General features: G+C 46.5%; 1 protein-coding gene across 2 annotated transcripts in view; it reads right to left on the minus strand.

Moving 5' to 3' along the window:
• Window positions 1-493: 493 nt before the first annotated feature.
• Window positions 494-25,645, minus strand: part of ERGIC3 (ERGIC and golgi 3) — a 68,498-nt gene continuing 43,346 nt past the window's right edge. For both annotated transcript variants that reach the window (XM_044985467.1, XM_044985466.1), the window contains 6 exons: window positions 13,377-13,408; window positions 12,453-12,549; window positions 7,395-7,459; window positions 3,255-3,391; window positions 2,227-2,282; window positions 494-1,366 (listed from right to left, as the gene is read on the minus strand). In XM_044985467.1, coding sequence (XP_044841402.1) covers window positions 1,287-1,366; window positions 2,227-2,282; window positions 3,255-3,391; window positions 7,395-7,459; window positions 12,453-12,549; window positions 13,377-13,408 — 467 coding nt within the window. In that variant the 3' untranslated portion in view covers window positions 494-1,286. The remainder of the gene's footprint in view (window positions 1,367-2,226; window positions 2,283-3,254; window positions 3,392-7,394; window positions 7,460-12,452; window positions 12,550-13,376; window positions 13,409-25,645) is intronic.

The following is a 25,645-nucleotide window of genomic DNA, read 5'->3' on the forward strand; positions in this document are numbered from 1 at the left end:
CGTTTGCTTTTTTATACTGTAGGAAATTCCATTAAAAACCCCTACAATACATGAACATTAAGGTGACCAAGTCAAGCCCTCAAAAGTTAGGAAATGCCTGAATTAAGGGGGCCTCACATTGGGGCCGAGGTGCCTTAATGGTGCATTTCCAAATCTTGAATCAATTGGGCTTCTTTTAACTTTAAGTTTAACTCAGAATGTATTGGACTGGCAGCGTTTGGTTTGGGAATAATTGCACCATTCCTGTAATGTAATTTACACTAATTTACTGCTATACGCTTGCAAACATTACTCCATCCTGATGTACAGTTTGTCCGAGTCAGAGTCAGAGTCAGCTTTGGTATCATCTGCTAGCTTTGCTAACATGCAGTTTGGCCAATCACTAACGTAAATGAGAACAGATCTAACCATGCCATCCTGCCTGCACACTTTGCCATTCATCACTACCTCTGTGGTCCTTCAGACAGTTTTCGATTCATGTACCACTATGGGATCAAAGTTAATTCACCAATTTTAATAAATTAATTAGTTACATTGAGTCACTCTACCAAATGCTTTACTAAAATCCACAGATGATATATTTTTATTACAAAAGGTAAGGATATGGGGAGTGAAAATACGATTCAATTTAAAAAGCTGACTAAACATTTTTAAAAACAGCCAAGATTGGTTCCTTACTAGCACAGATCATTTTTCTTGCATTGAAAGAACAGTTTTGAGCATCCCTACTGCTAGAGTTTTAAGGTGTCCCTAGGCAGAGATTTATCACCTTGTAACCATGTCTCATGTGCTAGGTCTTACACCTTACTTGCCTGAGAGATTCGGCAGGGAAAGACAGGAGGGGTCGGCACATTTTGACAGATGTCTGATGCAGTATCCAGTGAGCACATTTGTAAATATTCTGAACAAAAAGGAAATAACTGCTGGGTGGCGTTGCCAGAAAGTTTATTTGATGGCAACTTTAATCCATTCAGCATCTCATGTCAGGACGCTGTTCCTCCTGCAACAGCCTCAGGAGCAATTCAACAGCGATGGGCATGAAAGGCTGCCCACAGGAGGCTCTGCACAGCCTGACAAGATGGCTAATGAAAAATCCTCACAGGAACAAGGATCGAGCTGTCCTATCCATAAATCAATGCCAAACAAAGCACAAAGAGATAGTGATGGAAGGATGAGTGGGGGTGTCTGGTAATCCCAAGTATCTTCTCTTTGCGCACTCAGGGGGTCACTTGTGTCTTGAAGGATTTGTTTAGTTCCTCTCTTCATGGGCTGCAGCAATTTCATATCTACGTCGTCTTCCCAAGCTCTATTTTCTTCTGAATGGCACGAGCAGAGTGATAGATCAAGGAATCAATGAGTCCTGCCACTGAAAGAAGAACAGAGCAGGATCAGCCCAGACATTCAAAACAGAGAAGAAAATGCTTTATTGCATGGGACAAACACAGAACCCTTCCCCCAGGGGCGAAGTTCCAGCTTTAAGCACAGAGAACAGAACCCTTGCAGCTCCCTGGGAGATTGTGGAGACCCTGATCTCCTCTGATGGAGAGGAGACACAGATGTGATTATGCTTCTCGGGACAAAGACCATTCTCACCAAGGCAAGTGATGCATGCGCTGAAGAACAGAATGGTACCCAAAAGACAAGAGATTAAACTATTCTCACAGAACGTAAGGGGCCAGATTCCAAAGCAAAAGGACAAGACATTTCCTTTCGACAGATGGGCCCCTACCCCTACGTGTTTCATTGTGCACATTTATTTCCAAACCTATGTGCATATCCTGAAAACCTCAACCACTCTGCTTAGAACAAGACTGAGATTAATTTGACAAAAAGAACTGCTTCTGGAAAGCGTTTCTCTGGTCAGACGCATTTACTAGACAAATATGACTCAAATTTATAGTAACAGAGATTCTGTAATATTTCTTCAACTTTGTTACTGTTTCAAATAGAAATTCGGTGTAAAATTAGCTTCTTTTCGTACTGCCACTTATGCTGAAATTAGATATTATTGTATTTATACTTCTATTGTGAACTGGATCTTTGTAAATAAATGAACTTTCATTCTAATGATAATTTATAGCTCCAAAGGGTGTGTGGCACCTCAAGGAAGGCAAAGAAAGCCCTAATCTCTGCCCAAAGGAGCTTCAATCCACATTTCAGTCCTAGTATGAGCAGGGTGACAAGCCTGCACATTTTAGAAAAAAATGAAACTAAAAGCTCTGATACCTGTAAATACTCCTCCAACAATGGCACAGACTCCTGTGAGGAAGTGTGTAAAGGGCCTAGAGAGAGGAAAACAGGTTGAATAATCTCCATGAGCTCAGGTGCCATGATGACAGATCGATACCTAGACAGATCACTTGCAAGTTAGAGATAGAGAGCTTAAACAAAACAAAAAGGAAGAATTTAATGGTGAAGAAAAATGAAATCCCCAAATTCAATCTGTCCAGCTACTGGTCAGGTTCTGCCACCCTCATTCAGGCTAAGGGTATATATTTAACAAAGAGTAATACATGTAATTAATGTACAACATAAGAGAAATAGGAACAGAAACTACGATATCCTGTGTGTGCAGCTAAAATAGGAACCTCAGCTTTTCAGTTTGCTGAATTCTATCTGATTAACTTCACAATCTTCATGTAGCATTAACATGGTTGTGTTTGAGACTAACACCCCCCTCCACCCCAAATATGAATGTCTTTACTCTTTTCTGCTGTACTTCCACCATTGCACAAAGATAAATGGGACTCTGCTGCGACACAGCACCACAAAAGCTCACTTTCCAAAACTGGTAACACACAGTGCAATATGCTGTATCCTGTGAGCACATCTGTTAATATTCTAAACAAAAAAAGAATTAATTGCAGGGGGATGTTGCCAGAAAGTTTATTTGATGGCAACTTTAATCCATCCATCAGTACCATCCTATTGTAACAGAAATGCTGTGAATTCTCCTTTCATCAGAACACTGATTTAAAACATGGCTACGTTAAACAATACACTTTCGTACCCTTTAACTGTGTTTTATTTGTTGACTACTGGTTAGAAATATTTGGTGTTTCACCCCCAATATAGCTGCCTACAATAAAACACATAGACACACTACTGAAAACATCACAAAACACAGATTTCACATACATTGTGTTACTGTCACTATAGGCCATATTATAAAATCTGGAGAGGTTCAGGTTGTATAAGAACTGGCCTCATCCTTCCAAGCAGGGTGAATGAGGTGAATAGAAACACCCCCTTACCTGTGTTTCTCTGTCAGTTTCACCATCATGGGAGAAAGCTCATAGAGCACAAATACACCAGGGAGGCCCTGATCTCCTATTAGCCCATTGGCGATTTTCTCATGCCGGGTAACTGAAAACTGGTTAGTCCTCACCACCTAGCAGGAAATAAATATGGAAAATTGTGTTTAATTTGTAAAGTAACTAAAAGACTAAGTAGTGTAGACTGCACTTTGGAGCCTCTGCTGAAGGCCACCCTACCCCTAGAGGATGCTGGGGGGACACTCCTAGACCTAACCCTATCTTCACTGCAGACGATTTTTGGTCCCTAATGGTGGTGATCATGGGTAGGAGCAAAAGTCCTCCCCACCCCCCATCATCATCTTTGGAACCTTCCAGACAGTTCCTCCTTGAGAGGTGCCTGCAGCCACTTTTCCAGCACTTCTCAACCCTCCCCTAATGCTCCTCCCTGCCCTCCAGTCTTTGGTATTTTTATTCTGGTGACCTTTTGGCTCCCTGCCGGCTGATAGTTCCTCCAGCCTTCGGAGGCTCTGGAGGAACCTTGGTTCTGTGGCCTGAATCTTTGTACTTAGTGCTCTGGTACTCTTGCTTCAGAGCATCAGCATTTCAAAGTCTTGTTGCTCTCTCAAGGCCTCAGTTCTTTCCTGGCGCATTCTGGAGATCTCCGAACTTTGGAGCGACTTGCCTCGAGTGTTTCTTTCCTCGTTCCCTGAGCAAATGTCATCCTCTATCTTGACACATCAGGTGCTTTCATGCAACATCTACATGGCAGAAAGATGGCTATCATGTAAGAAGTATTCACTGCTTCCTCTGCATAGAGGTTGGCATGATGTGTGGCGATGTTTGCAGAATGCAGCCTGTGTACTGAACCATTATGGGAAATGTTTCCAATCGTTTCTCAGAGAATCCAGTAAGTTCAGCATAAGCCCAGGCTGCAGGGCTTCAAAAGGAGAAATCCCGAAAGGGTAAGCTTAAGTTAGCTTTGACCCAACCTCCCTCGTAGGCCCAGGGGCATAGCTTTCACTAAAGCACAGCTTTCACTAAAGCACTGTCTATCTTCCCATCCAAAGCAGGGAACAATGCTACAGAATGACTCCCCAACACCCTCCAGGTCTCAGTATTTGAGTTGGTTGTACCAAGCTCCCACTAAATGGATGAGACACCACCTTGCCTCAACAGGAGATGGAGTAGGAGACAGCTGCTCTCTGGCTCATCACTGCAGAAGCTCCTGGAATCACATTAGTTTTACATAAAAGCTTCCTGTGTCCCCTCTCCATACGGATTTAGGGATTGATCCAGGGAGCCTCAATGTCATCCAGCTCAATCCCAATCATCTGTAAAATGGGATTTCAAGTAGGAGAAGGGTGTGTCCACTCTTCAAAAAGGATCTTAAACTGGAAAGTGTTCAGAAAAGAGCTATAAGAATGATTCAAGGTCCAGAAAACTCACCTTACAGTAAGAGATTGCGAGAAGCTCAATCTATTTAGCTTATAAAGGGTAAAGTTAAGAGGGGCTTGATCATGGGTCTATAAGTACCTACACAGGCAGAGTTCTGATCGCCCAGGGCTCTTCAGTCTAGCAGACAAAGGCAACAAGATCCAAAGGCTAGAAGCTAAAGCTAGACAAATTCAACTGGATATAAGGCGCAGTGGGGGGAATTAACCACTGGAAAAACTTACCAAGGGATGTGGTAGATTCTCCATCACTTGCAGTCTTTAAATCAAGACTGAATATCTTTCTAAAATATACATTCTAGCTCAGCTACAAGTTATGGGATTGACGCAGGAATCATGGGGTGAAATTCTATGATCCATGCTACGCACAAGTTCAGATTATATGACCATTATGGCCCCTCTGGCCTTAAAAAAATAAAATAAAAAAAATCCATGAATCTTTAAAGCTGCCTCCAAGGCAGCAACAGCATCTTCGACTCTCATCTGGGACCATATATCAAGATCTATCAGGCACTGGCTCCTAAACTTGATGCTCAACCTCCTCTGTTCAGAGTGCCTTGGCACAGCAAGGAGTAACCAGGTTGGGCAGCGCCAGGATGAGGTTTGTGGACTGCTGGCAGGCTGCTTGGGTCAGAGCTCAGGATCAAAGCTTCATAGCCACAAGACAGCCAAGGATACAGGACAGAAACCCCTTACTGGCCTGGGTGAACCCCATAACATCACACTAAGGCTCAGTACCTCTTCCAAACTTTTTGCTAGCATTAATTATTCTAACCCTGGATATTCTTGGTATCCACATAAATGTAGACATAATCCCTTTTTTAATCTTGCCACGTTCTTGATCTCAGCAACTTCCTGTGCAATGTGTTCCTCCATCTAATTACTCATTGTGTGAAAAAGTATTCCCTTTGATCAGTTCGGAATTTCCCATTTTTAGATTTCACTGGATGTCCCTTTGTTCTTGTGTTATCAGACACAGAGAACAGAAGCTCCTGAGCCAACTTTCCTAGACCATGTATCTTGTCCCCTGTTATACATCATCTTTCCCAGGGAAACACTCTTTCCAATCTCTCTTCATAGGAAGAGTTTTTCCAGGCTCCAAATCATTCTTATCTAATTGTGCAACACTCTGTGTGAGATGGGGTAACCAGGACTGCACATGGTATCCAGATGAGGCTGCACCATTTTTTTATATGATGTTGTGAAAACAAATGATGCAGTTACCATATGAAGTTCATTTCTGATCAGTCATGTGACTCGGGCGTGATTCTCTGCATGACTTCCTTGCCCCCTAATTCCAAAGCCTTGGCCCTGCCATTTCAGATCTCCTGTGAACACAAGTGAAGCTGGGAGGAGGGCATGTAACACTGAAAGAAGAAGTTGATGGTGGGGCCTGCTTTAATCAAAGTGACAAGAAAGCAAGATTAGGTTTATTCAGCCAGAGAACAATGGCCTGTTGAATAAAGTGCAGCAGGCACTGGAGTATGGGAGACATCTAAATTAAGAACCAGGCCACACACATCTGGGACTCCCTGCCACAATCACAATAACACACAGTTTGGCATCTGGCAAGGTCTACTGTTTTAAAGGGCAGAGGGCTGTGTCCAGAGAGACCACTTGAGGCCTGACAAGGTCTGCAGCCTTCAAATGACCCCCTATGCTGTAAGCTTTCATTTCTGTGGGAATACACTGCATTTTACTTGGTTCCCTTGTAACCTGGCTATAGAGTGCTTTAGGAGTATGCCAGGGGCTCTTAAAAGTCTTTTCACAGGGAGGACTGCATCTCACTCAACTGGCCTCATCTCATGGATTCCCTCCCTCCTCACTTCGATCCCATTAATTATTGCACAATATTCTTGTGGTATTTACACGCTACTGCAATAATATCTGTCTTGAGTATCATATGAAAGCTAATAACAATTGCTTATATGGAAATATGATTACAGCAAATTATACAGGTCGTTTTAACTGTTCCTTCTTTAAAAGAGTGACTCCTACTGTCTCCTTCTGCTCATCACTCCATCTCCCACTCCTGTGTGTCCTGCTCCTCTCTCCCCCGCTACTCCTTCACATGATTCTCTGCCACTTGGTCCCGTTCTCCCTTACACATGCTGTCTTGCTGCTCAGACCTCTTCACCTGAACCTACTTTCCTGCAAGGTCGTCATCTTTTCCACTGGATGTGGTACCAGGTTCCTCACCCCCACCCCCCATTCCAGTCATCCCGCTACAACTCATGGCTCCATGCCATTGGCACCTCTAGTCTTGCTGGTGGAGCTGGAGCATGGGGGCAGCTCCAATTTCCATGCCCACACTCTCCTCCCTTTATGTAGCCGCAGCAGTACCACATAATGGAAATGATTAGGCTAGCTCCTTCTTGTTTCCAGCTGCTTTTACGGGCATCCAACCTTTTTCGCCATGGATGCCCAAGACCCACAGAAGCAGCTGGAAGCAGATACCCCATTGACGAGTGGGACATAAATGGATAGTTAGAAGGAAGAGCAAACAAGTGCCCTCCAGCAAGTGCTCCACCAATCACAGTTTGAGAAGGCTTTACACATTCAAAGATACAAACAAAATTAATAAAGCACAGAAGCATATAAACACAGGAGTGTTTCTGGGGTTAGACCTGCAGAAGGAGACCAGCATCCCTAATGTGTGTACAGAGAAAAAAAAAACAGTGCTTACCTCACCATCGACTTTCATATAGACTGTAGGGACCACTTTGACGAAGTACTGAAACATCATAGAAGCTAGCAGAAGACGACAAAGAGACATAGTGAATAACCAGAAAAGACAGAGATGTGCCCATCCTGAATTTCTTTGACCCTTATTAATAAATCTTTCTTTTAAGTGCTAATGCAGATACTTTCTACAGCCACAACAGACAGCAGAAAACAGACATCATGATGAACTACCTAGATGTGTTACAGGCTGGGAGAACTCTGACTAGTCATAGTATATATAATGTGGAATAACCACAGCACACAAAATAGACACAAAAAAGCATTGCCAAGCCATGCTGTAGAGCCACGCTGCATGGCCATGACATAGCCATGGCACTCACAATAGCTATAGTCGAGGATGGTAGTAGAAACCTGCAGCTAAGTTAAAATATGCTGATCTTCTCTAAATAGTTAGGAACTTGTCTACCTGAGAGGAGATCTCTCTCCCCATGCCATCACGGCTTAATTTAGAGGCCCCTTAGTTTAGACAGATGGGCTTGCTGGGAGAGCATTTTCCACAGAAGATACTAGCCATGGTTTGCAACAGCGCAGGTCTACTACCCTCCTGGATACCATGCTCACTCTTTTCCCCAGGCATTTGGGGTGAGGGTTAGATTGAGGGAAAGGAACAGATCTCTCTGAGGCAATGGTGAGATAAGATGAATCTCTAAAGGGTGAAGGGACTATTGCACATGTTTCTTTTAAAATGTTTACAGGGCATATTTTAATTTTGGTCAAAGGCACCTAGAGCAAAGAACTGCTGCTTAAAATACAATACAAATAAATCCCTACCACCAGGCCATCGATCGTGGTCTTTTGCCACAGAGGGATTCTCAAGGAACCTTCCCCTCTGAGGGAGGCCAGAGCTAATTTAGAAAATTCACCTTTGGGGCTGAAACTTTCCAAGCTTTGTCTCAGAGAGTGAATGGCAAAGTTCTCAGGAATTAGTAAGACTGAAGGCAGCTATTCTGCAAGGAAGATGGAAAGAGCAGCGGGCTCTTCTAGTCCTCCCTACAGCTTTTAGTCACATGCCCCATCAAGCTACCTGTGGTTCATGGTGGGCTGTAACTAAGAATTTCTCCTTCAGGAGAGGCTGACGAATAATGTTCTATTGCAGAGAAGTCCATTACAAACTGCCCTCTTTCAAAATGGCTGCCATATCCCACTGTTCTCAATAAGACTGAAGCTACACACTGCCCTCAGGTAGCCATTTTGAGAAGGGAATTTATCTGCCTCCAGCTCAATGGGGCTGAGTGTTCCTTTTCACATTCTGACACACAGGCAGCCATCTAAGGCCTTGTTTACACCGGAAATATTTTTTTGAATAACTTAAGATGAGAATTTAAACTGATACTATTTACAGGTATAACTGCTGCGTGGACTCTCTTATTCTGGTATACAAGTGTCTTTTTCAGGTTAGTTTATGCTGCACAGGAAGGGGTTTATGCTAAATCACAAAAGGTACTCTTTAGGGCAGCGGTCCCCAACCTTTTTGGCACCAGGGACCGGTTTCGTAGAAAAAAAAATTTCCGCGGACATGTGGGATGGTTTTGGGACGATTCAAGCGCATTACATTTATTTTTGTACTTTTATTTCTATTATTATTGTAATATATAATGAAATAATTATACAACTGACCATAATGCAGAATTAGTGGGAGCCCTGAGCTTGTTTTCCTGCAACTAGACGGTCCCATCTGGGGGTGATGGAAGACAGTGACACCCGAAGTGTGTTGCTTATGTCCAGTCTACTCCATAATCTCGTTTTGGTTGCTGTCACTGCAGAAAACCCTGCTTCACAAAGATAGGATGTTGAAAATGGAAGTAAGCTTTTCAGTGCTTTTGTGGAAATCTCAGGATATTCCGCCTTGACTTTAATCCAGAACGTATGGAGATTTGAAGTCGTCTCAAACATACTTTTAAGGCCACCGTCATTTGTGATCTCAAGCAGTTGATCCTCTTCTAGCACGGATAAAGTCGATTCAGCTGGCTTATTCACAAATGGGTCGCGGATCCATTCCTTCCCAGTTCAGGGGTCTTTTGTGATTGGGAAGTAATGCTCAAACTCTTTTGAAAGCTGAGATAGGTGATCATGCACCAGCTGGGAAAAAGAAGGCCCTGGCTCAGTCTCTTTCAAAATCTCTGCTAATGTTTGAAACATGTCAAAAATCCCAATGTTCACTCGTCGCCCCCATAATTCTAGTTTGGCTTTGAATGCAGCCACTTTATCTGCCGACTTGAACACAGTTGTCGTTCTCCCCTGAAGTGACCGTTGAGTTCGTTGAGCAGGTTGAATATGTCACACAAGTAAGCAAGTTTTATGACCCATTCTGTGTCACTGAAATGTGCTGCCCGTGGTGACTGTTTTTCTAAAAGAAATCTGTGGAGCGGCTCTCATAACTCAAAAACTCTGGCCAGTGATCTACCTTTAGAAAGCCATCTCACTTCTGTGTATAAGAGAAGACGTGTGTGCTCTGCGTCCATCTCCTCACAGAGCTGTGCGAACAGACGTGAGTTAAGGGCATGTACTTTAATGTGGTTGATAATTTTAATCACATCCTGCAAAACTTAAGTTCAGATGACATTTTTCGGCTAGCTAGCATTTCTCTATGGATGACACAGTGTGTAGACTCACATTCAGAAGCGACCTCCTTGACCCGAGTAGTGAAACCAGAAAGCCGTCCAGTCATGGCAGCTGCTCCGTCCGTGCATATAGAGACACAAAATGACCAGTTCAGTTTTCCTGACATGTAATCATTCAAAGACTTGAATAGTTCTGCAGCTGTGGTGTTGGTTGGCAACAAAAGTGCACATAACATATCCTCATGCACATCCTCCTGAAAAATATATCGCACAAAAACAAGCATTGTTGCCTTGTTGTCAACATCAGTAGACTCGTCAACCTGGATTGCGTACCACGGTGACTCATTCACCCTCTCTAACAATTGTGCCTCAATATCCTCTGCTATTTCATCAATTCGTCTAGTTATGGTGCTAGCCGAAAGAGGAACACGTGCCACCTTTTGAACTACAGCCTCTCCTAAAAGTTCACGACAAATGTCCTTAGCAGCAGGCAGGATCAACTCTTCACCAATAGTAAAGGGCTTCTTAGCTTTAGCAATGCGGTTAGCCACTAAGAATGATGCTTTCAGTGCAGACACATTTGATGAAGTGGTGGCCTTCAGTAATTGCTTCTGTTCTTCATGTTCACGTTTTTTTCTTTTGAAAAACTCCAAAGGCTTGTCTTTTAATGCAGGGTGCTTGGTCTCCATGTGGCGAAGCAGTTTTGAAGGTTCCTGGCTTCGTTGGATAGCCGGTCGCCACATATTATACAAAGCGGGCGTGGAGAATGTGAGTCACCTGTTGCAATGAACCCGTAATTTAAGTAGGACTCTTGGTATTTTCTTTTAAATGCAGCTTTCTTTTTGTTGGCCGTCTTAGAGTCTTCTGCTGTCTCATCATTGGGTCTTTCCCCCTTTTCAAAGAAGCTTTGCAGCGATGTTTGTTTTTTACTCATTTTGGCCAGGGTTAGCTTGTGGACTTACCAAAACTGTGCGGGAAAGAGGCACGGACGGAAGTGGTAAATAAAATAATGGGCGGGCCACGTGCGGACTAATATAAGTGTCGGATTCTGACTTAAAGCCTGCCACCAGATGCAGCTGTACAATTGAAGTACATCAACTCACTTGCCACTATAAAGCCTGCCACCAGATGCAGCTGTACAATTGAAGTACATCAACTCACTTGCCACTATAAAGCCTGCCACCAGATGCAGCTTAATTGTCACTTGCCACTCACTGATAGGGTTCTGATATTAGTCTGCAAGCGATTGATTTATTATGGTCTCTGTGCAGTGAAACCTCTGCTAATGTAATCTGTTTTTGCAGCCGCTCCCCAGCGCTAGCATCATGGCCTCAGCTCCACCTCAGATCATCAGGCATTAGATTCTCATAAGGAGTGCAAAACTCCCTCCATCGCATGCGCAGTTTACAGCAGGGTTCGCACTCCTATGAGAATCTAACATCTGACAGAAGGCAGAGCTCAGGCAGTAATGCGAGCGACGGGGAGCAGCTCTAAACACAGATGAAGCTTTGCTAGCTCACTCACCGCTCATGTCCTAGCCGCTCATGTCCTGTTGTGCACTCACCGCTCATGTCCTGCTGTGCGCTCGGTTCGCGGCCCAGTTCCTAACAGGCCATGGACCGGTACCGGTCTGCGGCCCGGGGGTTGGGGACCCCTGCTTTAGGGTGGAATACAAGTGTCCAGATGAGGAGTTATACTAGTAACTATAATGGTGTAACTTGGGTAACTTTCCTGTGCAGACAAGGCCTAATAAGAGCAGCTTACTTTCGCTGTTAGTTTCACTTTGGGAGCAATGGAAGGTGCTGGCCAGTTTGAAAGAAGGCATCTTAACTGAAGTGAGCCTGTAACCTCAGTCCCCTTGAGAACAATGGGAGATGGCAATCATTTTGAAAGATGACAATTCTTTGGGTATTTCTCTGAAGAAGAACTTTCATTTATCAGAAATAATGGCAAAAATTACTAAAGCTACTCGCTGCACCTGATCTACTCACCAGAGAGGGCAAGAGGGAGGGGGAACTGTGTGCATGCGTGTGGGCAAGGGAGTGTGTACGGGCTGTTGGAGGGAAGAGGAAACTGGTGGGTGTGTTTGAGAGCATAGAGGACTGTAAGGAGGTGCACACGGCAGGAGGAATTTGGAGGACAGGAGTGAGAGAGAAACTGGGGTGCTTTAAAGTGGCCTATGCTATGCCAGAAAAAGACACTCATTTATGTAGGCCGATTTGCCCCACCCCCAAGTGGGCAATGAGTGAGCAAATGTCAGGGAGAGCAGACGTGTCATTTTTGCTAGGGCAGGAAGGCTTGCCCATTAGGCAGCACCAACAGGGTTCTCCCTGCAGCCTGTCCCAGTTGCCTTGGCTGTGCTGTAGCTCTTTAGGTTGTTCTGAAACACTTATTTGATACAAAAGTTTAGAAAGAGATTCTCCTGCACATGGCTGTACCTTGCTGTGCAGTGATGTCTGTCCCATCCAGAGGGTTGACGAGGCCTGGATAATCCCTCCCAAATGAGAGACGTTTGATATAGTGCGTCATATTGATCTGAAACAGAAACACTGACACACTCAAACAGCTGGCACAGCATCTACCCAGGGGCAGGATGAGGGCCCTGGGGTTTGCAGAATATGACAACTTTCTTTGGTGAGAGACTCTAAGGGATAGGCATCTCCTCTCCCCCTCCCATGGGAAATTTCAATGTTCCTACCCACTGAGATTCCAAGGTGCAGGCAACTCCCCCCACCCTTCCCACCATGGAAGCTTCCCTCTGGGGAGAGGTTCTGAGGCACAGGTGGCTCTTCCCTCCTGGTGCAGGGCAAAGAAGAGCCAACTCAGATGCAACTGGGGGCACAGGGGGATTCTGTGCCTCCTCTCAAACAGCGCTTATATGGCTGTTAGACACGCGGCAAGGGAAAAAAGAATGTCAGAGAAGAGCTAGAAGTTAAGAAGAAAGGAGAAATCCAGTCTTTTTAAAGGTTTCAGAGTAGCAGCCGTGTTAGTCTGTATCCGCAAAAAAAACAGGAGTACTTGTGGCACCTTAAAGACTAACAAATTTATTTTAGCATGAGCTTTCGTGAGCTGCAGCTCACTTCTTCGGATGCATAGAATGGAACACACAGACAGGAGATATTTATACATACAGAGAACATGAAAAGGTGCCTGTTGGTATGCATACTTCCACCTTTTCATGTTCTCTGTATGTATAAATATCCCGTCTGTGTGTTCCATTCTATGCATCCGAAGAAGTGAGCTGCAGCTCACGAAAGCTCATGCTAAAATAAATTTGTTAGTCTTTAAGGTGCCACAAGTACTCCAGTCTTTTTAAAGAACGTTTTCCATCATGTCAACATGCATGCTCTTGCAACACTTACGTTATCAAGTCCAAAGCTCTGTAAATCATGAACTGCAATAGAGAAACAGCATGTTAAAATAATCCAGACCATGGAACAAAGGACATTTATTTGTCTCAAAAGGGAGCTCCCATCACATCTATTGCCATCTAAAGCATTAAGAAAACACCCTGGATTTCTCCCCTCTGCAGTAGGCATCGGACAGATAAAACGACACTGAAATTCCCCCTTCCAACATTAACTAATTGCCTCCAGAAGAAGGGATGGAAAGTTAGTTGAACTAGGGGGCTTATTTAAATGACACGTCAGTCATCATCAGACTATCTGCCCATGGCCTTTAGGAAGTAAACATGCAGGGTTTGTAGGTTGGCTAGGAGAGCTCCACTGGTGTTCGTGCTCACTTGCTGAGCTCCAACTCTGGTCCTTGCTTAGCTTCTCAGACTGTCGTAGAATGTGAAGGCAGAATAATATTCATACACATTTTACATGAGTGACTGAACAGAGCATTTTCCTACAGAACTGTAAAAACCACCAAATGAAGCATCCAAACAGATTGTCTACATCCCAGTAGCAGCTAGCCCCCATCTGTCCTTCCCCACTGCAACTCTGAGCCCACAAACGGGAAAAAAGCAGAGGTTATTTACTGTAACTGGAAGTTCTTCGAGATGTGTGGTCCCTATCTGTATTCTGCATTTGGGTATGCATGCGCGCCATGAACCCAAGTCTGGAAAATCTTACAAGCAGTGTCTATTGGCCTGCACATGCTCAGTAGGTCTCATAATTTTCTTGACTGAGGGTATAAGCGCCAGTGTGGGCTGATGCCTATCCAGTTCCTCTTCTTACTACAAATCCAACAAGATCCAAAGCAGAGAGGATAAAGGGCGGGTAGTGAAATACATATAGGGACCACCCATCTCAAAGAGCCTCCAGTTACAGTAAGTAACCTCCACTACTTCTTCAAGTGCTGTCACTTCTTCTCAACTGTCAGAGGGCTGGAGGTAAGTTATCTCCTGGGACACCAAAGTAGTATCCTCCTCCAGTGTAGTAATGTCTCCCAAGGGCTAGGCTGGAGAGGAGGGGAGGGGGATACATCTTGGTGTCTGGGGGGTTCTGGCAGTCAAGTCTGATGGAACTAGTGCATCCCAGGAAACAGAGCAGTCTTTGGTCAAATGAGGTGGTACCAATGACAAATTGGACCCGCACTTGTGGATGGAACTGGTGGATGTTGGTCCTTACATTTTGGTATTGGGGTGACCGATGGAACTGATGGATTTTTCTTTCTAAACGCTTTACCCTCCAATCTGGGGGCTTTTCGGAAAAGCTGGTTCCTTAAAGTTTGCATATAAAGGCTCATCCAACCTCGATGGACTTGGGGCTGGGGTGGTCAATTTAGGCTGATGGGGGGGGTGTCTCCCTGGCCCAGTTAGGAGGGGGACCTCACAGAATCCTCCATCAGGTGTTTTCTCAAGCGACACTCACAAGCTTCTCAAATTCTGGGTGGGAACAAACAAGAAATACTGCACTTTGCAGAAATGTGTGTCTCACCCAGACTGTAGAGACAGCGCTGATGGTTGTTGATAATGCAGAAGGAGTGAGGGCAAGAGACACAATTCTTGAAACCTGGGACTCTGAGCACAGTCCCAGACCCAGGGAGGAAATCCCCAGCCAGGAAAAACTTACTATACAAACTATACTACTGTACTATAAATTTTAACTAGCTAAGAAGAATAAAACTATTTACAAATGTATTTACAGGTCCTACAAAGAAGCTGAAGGAAGAAAGGACAGGATTCCACTCAGGTGCAGTGGTAAGAAGGAACTGGCGAGGTGTCAGTTGGGAACACAAGGAGACCTCCTGCACATGTGTGGGCCAACAGATTCTGCTTGTAAGAATTTCTGGCACAAGGCGCACATGTGTACCCACGTATGGAAGACACATAGGGACCAGCACTCAAAGAAGAAGTATCTGTGTAGACTGTCTGTGTTCTGACTTTGGGTGGTTACCAGCATCTGACTTGATCTGAACTAATTTTATCATTGCCAGACCTTGAATACAAGCCTACTCTCTCTGTTTCTCCTGGTTTCCAGCACACTTTGACACCACATTACTGGGAGCACTGCTCAACCAGAAACAGCATGATCCACTTCATTTATGCCTTTGCCCACATGAAAGGGAATCAAACAGTTGCCCAACTTCAGCTTTCTCCTCTTAGGCTAACAAGCTGCGGTTGCAGAGTGAGGGTACAGCTTATGTCTAAATTCCTGAATATCTCTCATTAAGTGTATCCATCAGGATTTACAAAGCAGCTATAAAAATTAAAAAACAATATATAACAAATGGAAGAAAGGGGAAATTAATAGCAATTAATATAATTCAGAAGTTAGGAATTGCAGAAAACTGATGAGGGAAGCAAAGGCACACAAGGAGAAATCTATGGACAGCAGAGTTAAGGACAACAAGGAGTTTTTTAAATATATTAAAAACAAAAAGAATCCTGGCAATGGTATTGGTCCATTACTAGATGGAAATTGTAGAATTATCAGTAATAATGCAGAAAAGGAAAAAGGGTTCAATAAATACTTCTGTTCTGTATTTGGGGGAAAAACAGATGATATAGTCTCACTATATGGTGATAACACTCTTTCCATTCCACTAGTATCTGTGAAAGATGTTAAATCAGCAGCTACTGAAGTTAGACATTTCTGAATCAGCAGGTCCAGATAATTTGCATCCAAGAGTTTTAAAAGAGGCCGAGGAGCAAGCTGGACCATTAACGTTTACTTTCAATAAGTCTTGGAGCAACTGAGGAAGTTCCAGAAGAACGGAAGAAAGCTAATGTGCCAATTTAAAAAAGGGTAAATGAGATAACCAGGATAATTAGGGTGTGTCAGTCTGAAACCAATCCCAGACAAGAAAATAAAGTGGTTGATACAGGACTCGATTAACGAATTCAAGGAGGGTAATGTAATTAATGCAAATCAATTTTGGCTTATGGAAAATAGATCCTGTCAGATTAACTTGGTATCTTTTTTTATGAGGTTACAAGTTTGGATGATAATGGTAATAATGTTTATCTAATATGCTAAGACTTCTGTAAGGCATTTGACTTGATGCTGCATGACATTTGGACTAAAAACACTAGAATGACATCTGGCATACATTAAATGGATTAAAAGATGGATAATAGATCTCAAAATGTAATCGTAAATGGGGAATAGTCATCAAGCGGTTGTGTGTTCAGTGGGGTCCCACAGGGATCAGTTCCTGGCCCTACACTATTTAACACTTTTATTAGCCACCTGTAGGAAAACAAAATCATCACTGACAAAGTTTGAAGATGACACAATAATTGGGGGAGTAGTAAATAATGAAGAGGACAGGTCACTGATTTAGAGTGATCGGGATCGCTTGGTAAACTGGGCGCAAACAAACATTATGCGTTTTAATATGGCTAAATGTAAATGTATGCATCTAGGAACAAAGAACGTAGATCATATTTGGGAAGCAGTAACTCTGAAAAAGATTTGGGAATCATGGTGGATAATCAGCTGAACATGAACTCACAGTGTGATATTGTGGCCAAAAGAGCGAATGTGATCCCGTGTTTATACTCCAGAAGGAGTATAGAGGTTATTTTATCTTTACATTTGGCACTGGTGCTACTGGGGGGGGAGGGATAGCTCAGTGGTTTGAGCATTGGCCTGCTAAACCCAGGGTTGTGAGTTCAATCCTTGAGGAGGCCACTTAGGGATCTGGGGCAAAAATTGGTCCTGCTAGTGAAGGCAGGGGGCTGGACTCAATGACCTTTCGAGGTCCCTTCCAGTTCTAGGAGATTGGTATATCTCCAATTATTACCTTTTTTTTTTATTACCTTTGGAATATTGTGTCCAATTCTAGTGCCGACAATTCAAAAGATATATTGATAAATTGGAGCATGTTCAAAGAGAATGAGACACAAGAATCATTAAAGGATTAGAAAAGCTGCCTTATATGGATAAGCTGAATAGTTTGAGCTCCTTGAGTCTAACAAAGAGAAGGGTAAGATCATGTAATGGCTGGAAGATGAAGCTAGACCAATACAGGCCCAGGTAGGGACCATCAAATTGTGGAAGTAAATGTATGGTTGTGCACGTGGTATCAGAGAGAGGGCTTTGGATTCTTCAACCATGGGATGTTGTTCCCGGAAGGAGAATTGCTAGGAAGAGATGGGAACCACCTAATGAAGAGAGGGAAGAGCATATTTGCAGTCAGAGCATACTTGCTAACCTAGTGAGGAGGGCTTTAAACTAGCTCGCTGGGGGATGAAGACCTAAGCCCTGAGATAAGTGGGGAAGTGGGATACTGGGAGGAAACACAAGGAGGAGGGTACAATGGGGAAGGCCTCTGATTCATACTGAGAAAGCAGGGCAATCGGCGAATTATCTTGGGTGCCTATATACGAATGCAAGAAGCCTGGGAAACAAGCAGGAAGAAAAGACGGTTACTCACCGTAGTAACTGTTGTTCTTCGAGATGTGTTGCTCCTATCCATTCCAGTTAGGTGTGCACGCCGCGCGTGCACGGCTCTCCGGAACATTTTTACCCTAGCAACTCCGGCGGGCCGGCTGAGTGCCCCCTGGAGTGGCGCCGCTATGGCGCCGAATATATACCCCAGCCAGCCCGTCCGCTCCTCAGTTCCTTCTTGCCGGCTACTCCGACAGTGGGGAAGGAGGGCGGGTCTGGAATGGATAGGAGCAACACATCTCGAAGAACAACAGTTACTACGGTGAGTAACCGTCTTTTCTTCTTCGAGTGATTGCTCCTATGCATTCCAGTTAGGTGATTCCCAAGCCTTACCTAGGCGGTGGGGTCGGAGTGAGACGTGGCAGAGTGTAAGACTGCGGAGCCGAAGGCTGCATCGTCTCTAGATTGCTGCACCAACGCGTAGTGGGAAGCGAAGGTGTGGACAGAAGACCAGGTGGCCGCTCTACAGATGTCCTGGATGGGGACATGGGCCAGGAAGGCGGCCGACGAGGCGTGCGCTCTCGTCGAGTGAGCAGTGAGGCGGCATGGTGGCACGCGAGCAAGCTCGTAGCACGTCCGAATACATGCCGTTACCCAGGAGGAAATCCGCTGGGAGGAGACCGGCTCGCCCTTCATGCGGTCGGCGACTGCTACAAACAGCTGGGTCGAACGCCGGAAGGGTTTCGTCCGCTCGATGTAAAAGGCAAGGGCCCTGCGGACATCCAGGGTGTGAAGCTGTTGCTCCTGAGGGGAGGCGTGCGGCTTCGGGAAGAAGACCGGGAGGAAGATCTCCTGGTTGAGGTGGAACACTGACACCACCTTAGGGAGGAAGGCCGGGTGTGGTCGAAGCTGCACCTTGTCTCCGTGGAAGACGGTGTATGGAGGACCAACCGTTAGAGCACGGAGCTCAGAGACTCGCCTTGCTGATGTAATTGCGACGAGGAAGGCTGTCTTCCAGGAGAGGTAGAGCAGAGAGCACGTGGACAGAGGCTCGAAGGGCGGTCCCATAAGCTTGGCCAGAACGAGATTCAAATCCCAGGTCGGGGCAGGACGCCGCACCGGCGGGTACAAGTGGTCCAGGCCTTTAAGGAAGCGGGAAACCATCTGGTTGGAGAAGATGGACCGACCTCCCATAGATGGACGAAAGGCGGACACTACTGCCAGGTGTACCCTCAAGGAGGAGACCGCAAGACCTTGCTCCTTAAGGTACCAGAGGTAGTCCAGGATGGTAGGGACAGGGACTACGAAGGGATTGAGGCCTCGTTGATCACACCAGAGCACGAATCGCTTCCATTTCGCAAGGTAGGTGGAGCGAGTGGAAGGCTTTCTGCTCTCTAGCAGGACTTGCTGTACTGCCGCCGAACAGTCCCTCTCTGCGTGGGTCAACCACGCAGGTACCAAGCTGTAAGATGGAGGGACTGCAGGTTCGGATGGCGGAGTCTGCCGAAGTCCTGTGGTGTTGGGGGAGGCCTGCTCACCATGGCCTCTGGCACCCTGCGTTCAGCACCCGCTGGGTGCTGGGGAAAGGGGAGCCCTTCGGGCTCATGGTAGGCCCAGGGGACCCAAAAACCCCACTGCTGAGGTCCAAGGTCCTGGCTCTGGGTGGCAGCCCGGAGATCTGTCCCGCTGCCCGCCTGGGAGGCGACGGATGGCTGACGCGAAGGCCACGGGGGGGCAGAGGCGCTGATGGAGTGCGCCGTGGAAGGAGGCAGCTTGTCCCCGGACAGTGCCGAGGATCGGTGCTGGCCGTCACGGTGCCAGGATGGAGATCTGGACCGTCGACCACTTCGGTACCGGGAGCCTGAGCGCGACCTCGATCGTCGGTGACGAGAGCGGCTTCGGGAGTCGCGATGTCGAGATCGGTACTGGGAGCCGGACCTCCGACGGTACCGTCGGTCCGGTGACCGGGACCGTGAGCGTCGCCGGGAGTGTGACTGGTACCGCGATACTGAGCGGTACCGGGACTGCGACCGGTGCCGGGACGGGGAGCGGTACCGAGACGGAGATCGGTGATGGGATCGAGATCGACGAGACGGCGACCGTTCCTGGATCGGGACCAGGTCCGAGACTTGGAGCGCCGTCCATCCCGTCTGTCGGGGGCCGCATCATTGCCGGCTTGCCCACCGACTGAACAGCCCGCACCGGCGGTGCCGGGGGCCGGAGGCTCAGTGCCTCTGCGAGCTCAATAAGCTCTCTCGCCGTCGCGAATGTCTCAGGCGTGGACGGGAGATGCAGCTCGACCGCGGTCGGCACCGGGGAGGTACCGGACTCGACGGCTCTTGAGGTGCCGGAGTCAACGGAACCGTGCACGGCTTGTGCACTACCACAGCCGGTGCCGGAGGTGCCGGTGATGGCTGGGTAAGCTGTCCCGAAGTTGGAGGCTTAGGAGCCGAGTGCGCCGTCTTCCGCTTCCTCTGTGGGGAGAGGGAACGGTGCCGGGACTTCGGTGCCGTCTGCGACTCTTTAGCTGCGTCGGTACCGGGACGGCTCGGTGCCGCTGGTGCGCTGCGCGCCGAGGACGGTTTCGGCGGCGCCGGGGACGGAGCGGGAGGCTGAAGTGCCGACTCCGTAAGGAGCTGTTTGAGGCGAGAGTCTCGCTCCTTTCTCGTGCGCGGCTTAAACGCCGTGCAAATCGGGCACTTATCTGTCCTGTGAGATTCCCCGAGGCAGCGCAGGCAGGAGTCGTGCGAGTCGCCGATGGGCATGTGCCGCTGGCAAGCCGCGCAGGGCTTAAACCCCGGTGCCTTGGGCATGAGCCCGCACCGGTTGTGGAAGAAGAGGGGCTAACCCCTCTAATTCCCTTACTATACTATAACTACTAAACTTATTCAACTAATCTAACAACTAAACTAAGTTAACCAACTATATACACTGAAGAGATGGAGAAACGCTAGGGCTGTGGAGGTGAGAGAGCACTCCACTGTTCTAACTGGCCGTCACGGGCGGTAAGAAGGAACTGAGGAGCGGACGGGCCGGCTGGGGTATATATTCGGCGCCATAGCGGCGCCACTCCAGGGGGCGCCCAGCCGGCCCGCCGGAGTTGCTAGGGTAAAAATGTTCCAGAGAGCCGTGCACGCGCAGCGCGCACACCTAACTGGAATGCATAGGAGCAATCACTCGAAGAAGAATTGGAAGTCCTGGCACAGTCAAGGAACTATGATGTGACTGAAATAACAGAGAATTGGTGAGGTAACTCACATGACTGGAGCACTGTCATGGATGGGTATAAACTATTCAGGAAGGACAGGCAGGGGAGAAAAGGTGGAGGAGTTGCACTGTATGCAAGAGAGCAGTATGACTGCTCAGAGCTCCAGTATGAAACTGGAGAAAAGCCTGTTGAGAGTCTTTGGGTTAAGTTAAGAGATGAGAGCAACAAGGGTGATGTCGTGGTGGGCATCTGCTATAGACCACCAGACCAGGAGGATGAAGTAGACGAGGCCTTCTTCGGACAACTAACAGAAGTTACCAGATCACAGGCCCTGGTTCTTCTGGGGACTTCAATCACCCTTACATCTGCTGGGAGAGCAATACAGCAGTGCACCGAAAACCCGGGAAGTTTTTGGAGAGTGTTGGGAACAACTTCCTGATGCAACTGCTGGAGGAACCAACTAGGGGCCGTGCTACTCTTGACCTGTTGCTCACAAACAGGGAAGCATTGGTAGGGGAAGTAGAAGCGGGTGGCAACCCAGGCAGCAGTGATCATGAGATGGTCGAGTTCAGGATCCTGACAAAAGGAAGAAAGGAGAGCAGCAGAATACAGACCCTGGATTTCAGAAAAGCAGACTTTGACTCCCTCAGGGAAGTGATGGGCAGGATCCCCTAGGGGCTAATCTGAGGGGGAAAGGAGTCCAGGAGAGCAGGCTGTATTTTAAAGAAGCTTTATTTAGGACACAGGAACAAACCATCCCGATGTGCAGAAAAAATAGCAAATATGGCAGGTGACCAGCTTGGCTTAACAAATAAATCTTCGATGCGCTTCAACACAGAAAGGAAGCTGTCAAGAAGTAGAAACTTGGACAGATAATTAGGGAGGGGTATAAAAATATCACTTGAGCATGCAGGGGTGTAAGCAGGAAGGCCAAAGAACAACTGGAGTTGCAACTAGCAAGGGATGTTAAGAGTAATAAGAAGGGTTTCTACAAGTATGTTAGCAACAAGAAGGTGGTCAGGGAAAGTGTGGGACCCTTACTGAATGGGGCAGGCAACCTAGTGACAGATGATGTGGAAAAAGCTGAAGTACTCAATGCTTTTTTTTGCCTCGGTCTTCACAGACAAGGTCAGCTCCCAGACTGCTGCACTGGGCTGCACAGTATGGGGAGGAGGTGAGCAGCCCTCGTGGTGAAAGAAGAGATTGAGGACTATTTAGAAAAGCTGGAAATGCACAAATCCATAGGGCCGGATGCAATGCATCTGAGGGTGCTGAGGGACTTGGCTGATGTGATTGCAGAGCCATTGACCATTATCTTTGAAAACTCGTGGTGATCGGTGGAGGTCCCGGACGATTGGGAAAAGGCAAATATAGTGCCACCTGTAAAAAAGGGAAGGAGGAGAACCCAGAGAACTACAGACTGCAGCCTCACCTCAGGCTTTTGAAGCACTTGGAGGAGAGGAAGGTGATCAGGAACAGTCAACATGGATTCCTCAAGGGAAAGTCATGCCTGACCAACCTGATTGCCTTCCGTAATGAGATAACTGGCTCTGTGGATATGGGGAAAGTGATGGACGTGATATATCTTGAATTTAGCAAAGCTTTTGATACGGTCTCCCACAGTATCCTTGACAGCAAGTTAAAAAAAAGTATGGATTGGATGAATGGACTATAAGGTGGATAGAAAGCTGGCTAGATCATCAAGCTCAACGGGCAGTGATCAACGGCTCAACATCTAGTTGGCAGGTCGGTCATTGGACCGGTTTTGTTCCACATTTTCATTAATGATCTGGAGGATGGCATGGATTGCATCCTCAGCAAGTTCGTGGATGACACTAAACTGGGGGCTGAGGTAGATATGCTGGAGGTTAGGGATAGGGTCCAGAGTGACCTAGACAAATTGGAGGATTGGGCCAAACAAAATCTGATGAGGTTCAACAAGGACGAGTGCAGAGTCCTGCACTTAGGATGGAAGAATCCCATGCACTGCTACAGGCTGGGGACTGACTGGCTAAGTGGCAGTTCTGCAGAAAAGGACCTGGGGATTACAGTGCATGAGAAGTTGGTTATGAGTCAAGAGTGTGCCCTTGTTGCCAAGAAGGCTAATGGCACACTGGGCTGCATTATTAGGAACACTGCCAGTAGATCAAAGGAAGTGATTATTCCCCTCTATTCGGCACGGGTGAGGCCACATCTGGAGCACTACGTCCAGTTTTGGGCCCCCCACTACAGAAAGGATGTGGACAAATTGGAGAGAGTCCAGCCAAGGGCAACAAAAAATATTAGGGGCACATGACTTATGAGGCTGAGGGAACTAAGCTTATTTAGTCTGCAGAAGAGTGGGGTTTCAAAGAGGATGGAGCTAGGCTGTTCTCAGTGGTGGCAGATGACAGAACAAGGAACAATGGTCTCAAATTGCAGTGGGGGAGACCTAGGTTGGATATTAGGAAAAACTATTTCACTAGGAGGGTAGTGAAGCACTGGAATGGATTACCTAGCGATGTAGTGGAATCTCCTTCCTTAGAGGTTTTTAAGGCCCGGCTTGACAAAGCCGTGGCTGGGATGATTTAGTTGGTGTTGGTCCTGCTTTGAGTGGGGGGTTGGACTAGATGACCTCCTGAGGTCTCTTCCGATTCTAATCATCTATGATTCTATGATGCAGGATGCTATACATTTGTAATTGTCTGTGAAGAGACCACTTTACCCTTCATGCGATCTGCATATGACACAAACGAGATGAAGCACAAGACAGTTTAGTCCTGTCCACACAGAAGGCTAGACATTGCCTGATATCTAAGGGATGAAGACGTTTGCTCCTTTGGGGATGAATGTGGCTTCGGAAAGAACACCGGTAAATATACCACCTGGTTCAAATGAAACTGAGAAATCAGTTTACACAACAATTTTGGATGCGGTCATAAAGTCACTCTGTCTTTGGAGAATTGTGTATAAGGTGGCTCTGCCATCAGAGCCTGCAACTTGTAGACTCTCCTTGCAGATGTTATCGCTACTAGGAATGCAAGTTTTCTGACATACTAAGCGTACTACTCACTATACACAACAAGCGAAAAAACTAAACTAGTTGAGAGGTTGTGAGGTTAAAACCACACAGAGCTCTGAGTCCAGCCACGGGTGGTAAGAAGAAATGGTGAGAATGGTGCTGCCTCATGTAGCCAGCGGAGGGGCTATGACCACTAAGCCCTCCATAGGTACTGCTAGGCAAATTTCTCCAGCTCCGGGCATGCACACACCTACGTGGAATACACAGCTTCATCTACTCAGCGATGAATCATTTTACAGATGGAATAACTAAGGTACAAAGAGGCTCTAACCCAGCCACTGTCAGAGTAAATAGTTGTCAATATGAGGATGAGAATCCACTTCTCACTGATGAGGTTTGTGCCCAGTATACTTGGCCCTCTCCTTTTGTTCCTCCATACCATTAGAACCCATGTGTTCCACTATCATTCCTCTGATCAGTACTTAAAAATTCACATACGCTCCCCTTTCTCAAACACAGACATAGCCATCGTTCACCTCTAACCTCCAGCCCAGACCCCTGAATCCACCCTCTTGGATGTCATCCTACCACCTTACACTCCACATGGCTATGAAGGAACACTTGTTCTTTCCTCCTTACCCTGTCAGCAATACCATCTTCCTTTCCATCACCCACGCTTGTAACCTTAGTATCATCCTTGATCCCTCCCTTGCCTTCTCCTCCTCATATCCAAGACCTCACCAAATCGTAATGTTACTTTCTCAATAATATATACATACAGGATACCTCTTCATGTTGAACAATATTACATATGAGTGCCCAATTGCTATCGTTAAAGTGTTTCCAATACAAAGCCTATTCACGTATTTAGAACTCTACTGAAAGGCACTTTGAGGTTAACATGAAATGTCGTAGGTGACTAACACATAACACTATATGAAAGGTGAATAGGAAAATTATTTATAGTGGAGATTGCAGGTCAATACAATGTACAGCAGGATTAGTGGTTTATGTGACGTGATGGAGGGAATCTACACATTCTGCAGACACTTTAGCCAAAGGTACGGCAATGGGCAGCCTATGGGGTATTTGGGGTGGGAGAGCCTCAGGCTGCCCCTCCCATCCTGCCTCCAAAACCATACTGGCCTTCACAATTATAACCATCCCCATTGCTTCAACCCCTTGCTACTCTCGACTTCAGCCTCCCTTCGTTTCTTCACTAGAAGGCACAAAGGGTGGTTGGATCATCCCTTGCTGCTGGCTCCTCCAGAATGTCTGGGATCCAGCACAGAGAGCAGCCTTCCACTGACTGAAGGTTGGCTGCTGCCACAACCAGGGTGCAGGGTTCATTCTTCCCACCCTGCCTATGAAGAGCAATAAGATCCACCCCCACAACCACCAAAATCCCACGGGAGACCTCTGCCCGTAAATAAGATTATTTCAAAACGAATGTAGAAGCCAAGTAAAGCACCGTTGTTGTTATTATTATTATTACTTATCTGTATTACTGTAGCACCTCAGAACACTCGGCATGGCCCGCACTGTGCTAGGCACTGTACAAGCACAGAACAAAAGGGCAGTCCCTGCCCCATGGAGCGTCTAATCTAAGAATGCCAGGTCGTTCAAGCAGGCAACAAC

Source organism: Mauremys mutica, chromosome 13, assembly GCF_020497125.1.
Source record: "Mauremys mutica isolate MM-2020 ecotype Southern chromosome 13, ASM2049712v1, whole genome shotgun sequence".
NCBI classification, from domain to species: domain Eukaryota; kingdom Metazoa; phylum Chordata; order Testudines; family Geoemydidae; genus Mauremys; species Mauremys mutica.